The sequence below is a fragment of the Citrus sinensis genome, chromosome 5 (assembly GCF_022201045.2).
Source record: "Citrus sinensis cultivar Valencia sweet orange chromosome 5, DVS_A1.0, whole genome shotgun sequence".
In the NCBI taxonomy this organism is placed as follows: Eukaryota; Viridiplantae; Streptophyta; class Magnoliopsida; order Sapindales; family Rutaceae; genus Citrus; species Citrus sinensis.
The window spans coordinates 9,246,867-9,253,846 of NC_068560.1; the positions used below are offsets into that span (position 1 = coordinate 9,246,867).

Sequence of the window (6,980 nt, forward strand, 5' to 3'; positions counted from 1 at the left end):
ATTGAATCATCTCATCTACCTGGATCTATCTCCCAATAACCTCAACGGTTCCATCCCACTAGAAATCGGGAATTTGAAGGTTCTTCATGTTGTTGACCTATCATACAATAATCTTGCTGGTCCAATTCCGTGGACCATAGGTAATTTAACCAACTTGAAATCTCTTAACCTTTCTGCAAACCAACTCAGTGATTTGCTGCCTCATCAACTTGGCGATCTGGGGAATCTTGATTCTCTACTTCTGTCTTCCAACAATCTAATTGGACCTATTCCTTCAACACTTGGTCATTTAACCAACCTCACCTATTTGAATCTTGCTTATAACCAACTCAACCGTTCAATTCCTCAAGAACTCATGAATTGTTCAAAGCTGCACAAGTTAATATTGAGAAACAACCGTTTTAGCGGAAGTATTCCCTCTACGATTGTCAACCTCCAGGAACTAGGTTATCTTGATTTAAGCCATAACTTCATTAGTGGCAAGATACCTTCCCAACTTGGAGAAATCCCACGCTTATATAAAGTGGACCTCTCCATGAATAACCTCACCGGAACAATCTCCGGACCCATTAGAAAAGTGCCTGACTTAATCGTGTCACAAAATAAGCTGTCTTCAGAAAATGCGCCACCGCCACAAGAGTTTAAAGGCAACAAAGGCAAACCTCAAAAGGTGCCTAGTCGGTTAGTTGTAATTATTCTTCCTATTGTCTTACTCCTTATCCTCGTATGTATTTTTACATTCTTGTGTCTCCGTAGACCTAAGGTTAGAAAAGCTAAACCAACCGAGACAAAAAAAACTAGGTGCGGGGATGAGTTCTCAGTATGGAATTATGATGGTAGAATTACATTTCAAGAGATGATTGTAGCCACTGAGGATTTCGACATCAAGTATTGCATAGGAACCGGAGGTTATGGCAGCGTTTACAGAGCACAATTGCCAAGTGGAAAAAAAGTTGCTTTGAAGAAACTTCACCATTCAGAAACTGAGTTAGCTTTCCTTGAGAGTTTCCAAACTGAAGCTCATCTACTATCCCAAATAAGGCACCGTAATATTGTGAAGCTGTATGGTTTTTGTTTGCACAAGAAATGCATGTTCTTAATTTACAAGTACATGAGGAGGGGAAGCTTGTTCTGCATTCTACGGAATGATGATGAAGCTATTCGGTTGGATTGGACGAAGAGAGTGAACATTGTGAAGAGTATGGCTCATGCTCTATCTTACCTGCATTGTGACTGCATACCATCAATTGTTCACCGTGACATATCAAGCAACAACATTCTACTTAACTCAAAACTAGAGGCATTCGTTGCTGATTTTGGTGTGGCTAGGCTTCTACATTCAGATTCATCCAATAGAACTGTAGTGGCCGGGACACATGGATATATTGCTCCAGGTGACTTTTAGCTATTCTTCTCATCATTCTTTATCATCTTTAATTACTCTGTATAATCAATTTTTCTTATTGTTATTTACTCTGTATGGACGAATTATAAATGAGCTTTCATTTTCTTGTAGAACTTGCCTATACCATGGTTTTGACAGAGAAATGTGATGTGTATAGCTTTGGAGTAGTGGCACTTGAAGTGTTAATGGGAAGGCATCCAGGGGATCTTCTTTCATCAGTTAATCCAAAAATCATGTTGATCGATCTTTTAGACCAACGCGTCCCATCTCCAATTGATGATCAAACAGTTATTCAAGATATTATTCTTGTTTCAAAAATCGTGTTTGCATGCTTGCGGTCAAAACCAACGTCTCGGCCTATGCAACGGGTATCTCAAGAATTTCTTGTTCGAAAGACAGCATTGGAAAAACCTGCTCTTCAAGAAATTTCCATATCAGAACTTAGAAACCAAGGGATGTATTTGATTGATCAATATGACTGTTAATCTTGACTGTGTTTCATTCGTGGTATTCATGTACTTATGGTGAGCTCAATCAATAATGTTGCAGTACGCCCAATTGCTTAGTATTTTAGTCATTTCCTTAAGTCAAGAACATTTTAGTCTTTCCCCAACCCTTAGATAAACCCTAGCTTACTATAAAAAGAAAAATTTGTCTTGTTTTTAACAAGGAGAATGATCAGGCGAAGAGTGAAGGGGAAGAAAAGCTTGAGGGCTAGATTCATTGAAGCCCTTTGGGTTTTGAATTTGCTTGATCTTGGATGATATCTTGAGTAATCTTGCTCAACATCATCAAAGTTATATCAATTGAAGTGAGTATTATGTTGAAAGAGATAAGAGAGAGAAGATTAAAGGTAAGTTTCTGTTCTTGGTCTTTGATAATTTTTAAGCATGATTAGATAAGGGTAGTAGTAGTAATATAAGATTTTACAGAAAAATATAATGACAATTGGTTGTTTAAAAACCATTGTAATTAGTACAAATTGATTTTGATTCTAGAACTTTTATGTGCTAAACTAGACATCCCTAAGAGTGTTTTAAAATTTGTTTTAATATAATCAGATAAGAGTTTAATTTATTATAATTTTTCAAACTCAAGTCTGAAAACTTAAAAATTTCTGATTTTGGTGAAAAAAATGAATTACAAAATCATTTTACCATAACTACATTTCTTTAAAAACTATGAAATTTGGAACAATTATTTGTATGTATGTCTAGTATATTTTTGCAAAGTTTCTTGATTTTATGATTGAAGGATAAATTGTTTTGTATTTTTAAAGTAAGGTCAAATTTAAAAACAGTTTGACAAATTTGTGAATGTTAGAAACAATAATTGCTTTCAATATCTATTTAAGAATTAAGCGAAGAAACTTTTACTATCGAATTTTTAGTATGTCAATGTGTGCTCTGTAAAATTAGAGATTTTTCTGATATGGGAATAGTTTATTAAAAATTAGAGAACAAGGTCTTTTTTATTTTGAAATTGATATTGAGATTATTTAAGGTTGAATTAGAAATGTATTTATAATGAGAAATTTGATGACATTCGAGTTTATGACCATGATTTGACTTGTTTATCTTATAATAGTTTTTGTTACTTGACTGTAGACCAAAGACAGTGAAATACTTTTGTTACTTTGTGGAGGCAAGAGGTAAGTAAATGAGATTTCTCAAAAAATCACAATAAATAAATGTATATGATTGACATGATTGAAAAACATTTTCTAATATGTATGGATATAGATCTATGTTATTTACCTTTGTATTTATGTGATGTGCTATTATTTGTCAAGCATGACTGCATACATAGCATATGTATGTGTGAAGATTCATTAGTATAAGCATGAATATGCACTATGTTTTCTATGAAATGAGAAAGTGAATTTTAACAAATTGAATTTGAAGCAATTTCATTTAAATTTTTCTTGGGTATTTTAATTTGTTACTTGCTTAATAGGTATTCTATATATATTTTGTTAAGTAATAAGTGGGTGAAGGATGTTTGCGTGAAGCTAAGGGTGGCAAAACGAATAAACGAATCAAATTCAAATTGAATAGTAAACGAATTGCATAAAAATTCAATGGATTTGAATTCAATTGATTTATTAAATGAATCATAATCTCATGATTCGAATTTGATTCTTTTATTAAACGAATGTTGTTTAAATTCATTTATTGCACAAAATTAAATGAATTGAATTGATTTTGGATTTGTTTACCATTCATTTAATTCATTTATGTAGAATTAATAACAATTTGATTGAACCTAGATTCATTTATACTTCGTTTATAAAAAATAGTAACTAATAAACAAAAAATAAGCAAAAATAAAATTAAAAAACGATAGAATTAACATCCTACAAAATACAAACAATTCCTAAATGAATCAATGACCTCAAATCCAAATTATTTAATGAATCAAATCGAATTCACTCCTTTATTAAATGAATCAATTTTTTCAAACATAGACCCATTTAATTTGAATCAAATAACCAATTCTTGACCCATATTGCCACCCCTACGTGAAGCCCAAAATGAATTGTTTTGTGAAAGTATGACTTTTATGCTAGTCCTAGTAAGGGTGATTGAATGAAGCTTTCCAATTAAGTGATCTGAAAGAAAATGTGAAAGTCTTGAAATTGACAAATGAAGTTTTGGTGAATTTGTTTTAAATGTTCTCAGGTACTATGTCATGTCGTGGTTTAGCATTGTATATAAATATGTATATATTTTTAGTATGGGAAAAGTTGGCTTAATATAGAGCTTTTTACTCATTATAGTTTATTGTGATTCCCAATATCAAGATTGATTCATGTAAGATTATGGTTAGAAATTCAATGGCTATAAGTTTTCTGACATGGAGGATAGCTAAGCTAAACTATAAGGATAGATCCTGTGTTTCAGGGAAGCTAATTTAAGACTGAAGATTTAAATTACATGGCATAAGATGATTGGATAACTACTATAAAATTTATTTAGGAGTTTTTGATGTAATTAGGTCATTTTTTGTGTTACTTGCACCACAAGGCAAATCTTCACTTACCTTATCTTACTAGGATTCTTTCCAATCTATGTAAGAAAGCATAGGCTTGTGTATTATATGCAATTTTGTGAGTCCTCAAGGGTTTCTACGGTTTAAACCCTTGAGGGAGAGAAGAGAGGAGTTGCTGGGATTTAATAAACACTTTGAGAGAACACAGTGAGGAAATTCTAAGGGCCTGTTCAGTATTATTTTTGAATTAATATTTTTTGAAAACAAAAATGAGAATAAAAATGATGTTTTACATTTGCCGTATTTTGAATTTAAGTATGCATCTAGTATTATTTTTTGTATCATTTATTTTAAAACTAAAACAGTAAAATGTGTTTGGTAGACACAATTGAGAAGGATAAAAACAATAAATATGTGTTTGGTAGTACTGTTTTCAAAAACAGTTTTTACTAAATATTTAATTCATACTCATAATCAAAAGTAATTTTTTAACTAATACATACACAACCATCCCATAAATAATTTAAACAAAATAATTATAAAAATATTATATGATAATAAAATTTGAGTATTAGCATTAATTAAAAAAGTTTTTATATTGTCATTATTTTTACACTATTCAGATATTACTACACATGATTTAAACAAAATAATTATAAAACATTACATGATGAACATCATGCATTACATGTGTGATCATGCTATATAGAAGTAGCAATTCTATCTTTTATACCATTCATTCATCTCTGCAGTTTAGATTTCATATCAAATCATTCATAGAAAAGAATTAAAATACAAAAATAGTTTAATTTACAATATTCACATTTAATCAATGGTGAATACAACAACAATAAGTTATTTGCAAATACAGAGTTTGGGACCATGCCCTTCGTATCGCTTGTTGCGACGGAAGGCCCTGACTCAGTCTCACATGCCATTGCGACTTCATGAAATTCATCCTTATGTTTGGATTCCAGGTGCTTTGTCGAATGCAATAACTACCTATAAAGTGAGAGTGGTTGGTAGACATAAGCCATCAAGTAAAAAGTGCTTGTTTAGCAAACAAGATGCAAAAGCACAACAGTTACAAACATAACATGAAGCAAACATAAAAACCGAATTGTCCAAAACACAGAGCTGAAAATAATATATGGTGTATATATACATAGGTTCCTAGTGCATTTCATATCCAATCACAATCATTTTGTTGTAATTTCAATGCATTCAGCAGAAATTAAACTAAAAAATGCAAATTATTAGATAATAACAAACTACATTTTCCTAGTGTGTTATTTATATAGTAAAACCAGTAAAGCTTAAGCAACTACTTGTAAAAGGCAAACCTGTGATTGTGAAGACATAATGAGAATCAATATTATCATCATCATTGCTATCACTTTCTTAAAAAACTCAAGATATGCAAGCCTTGTAATTGTAAAGAAGACTATTTGCCATTTGAATTAATCAAGCCTATTTGACCGAAGTCATTCTTTCTATCCCCAGCCAAGTCTATTTCAACCTTTAGCTATTCATCTACCGCTGCACTATTTTCAGAATTATCATCCTTCATTCACCCAAATTCTCCATAACCTAAGTGAATTAATTTGCTCGTCTTTTATTCTCGATAACAAGATTTTCAAAATTATCATTGCCCACTTGTTAATTGCTTCTTAGTATGGTATAATAAAACAAACGAATCATATGAGCTAGCAAACAAATACTAGTTTCTTTGATGATTGCTTCACTAATATTGTAGGTAAAAAATTTCCAGCTATTCCAATTGCAAAACACAAACTGGAAAGCAAAAGCCAAATCCCATAACTAAAAGTATAAAAAATCTTGCCAAAAGATTTGTTGAACCTGCGATAACAAAGATACCACCACCAAATCCCATATCCATAATAAGACACAGAACCAAAGCAAAAATGAAACATTTCTTCTTCATTGACAACATTGCCATTTCCATTCTCATTATTTCTCTTAAACTACTTTTCTTTTCTTGTTCCTCAAAACACAGAGACAAGTAAAGATTGGAAATATAAGAATAATGAAATCACACGCACAAAATAAATAATTACTACTCAAAATTTACCCAAATAGAAGAATAATACCGGTGAGCCATGTCGATCCTCAACATATATGTCCGGATCTCTTTATAGGAGCAACCTGAGAGAGAGCAACTGTAGCAGCACCAATCGAGACAGAGTAGAGATGCAGAAACAACACCACCACCACCAACAGTCAGGATAGAGCACAAACCTAGCAGCAGCAACATCACCAATTATTCCTCAACAGATATGCAGCAATAGAGCGGCACTAGTCGATCCTCAACCGAGATGCCGTAGCAGTCAATTTTGGTTGAAGAATCATGATGGAGAGAGAGAGAGCTGTGACAAATTGTGGTTGAAGAACTGTGACAGAGAGAAAGAGGGAGATGTGAATTTCGATTCAGATACGGAGATTAGGCTTGGGTTTAGTTTTGCAAAATTTTTTATGATATAATTTGTGATTTGTTTGACAATGTGTTAAACACGTTCTTAGTTTTATAACAATAAAAAGGAATATGAATTAATTGTTTTATAAT

The 6,980-nt window shown here is 32.0% G+C and overlaps 1 protein-coding gene across 1 annotated transcript; it reads left to right on the forward strand.

The window, feature by feature from the left end:
- The first annotated feature begins 355 nt into the window (after nucleotides 1-355).
- LOC127902234 (MDIS1-interacting receptor like kinase 2-like) lies at nucleotides 356-1,890 on the forward strand. Its single transcript, XM_052441069.1, has 2 exons — nucleotides 356-1,394; nucleotides 1,517-1,890. The coding sequence occupies exons 1-2, from the start codon at nucleotides 356-358 to the stop codon at nucleotides 1,888-1,890; spliced, it is 1,413 nt and encodes a 470-aa protein (XP_052297029.1).
- Nucleotides 1,891-6,980: the final 5,090 nt, after the last annotated feature.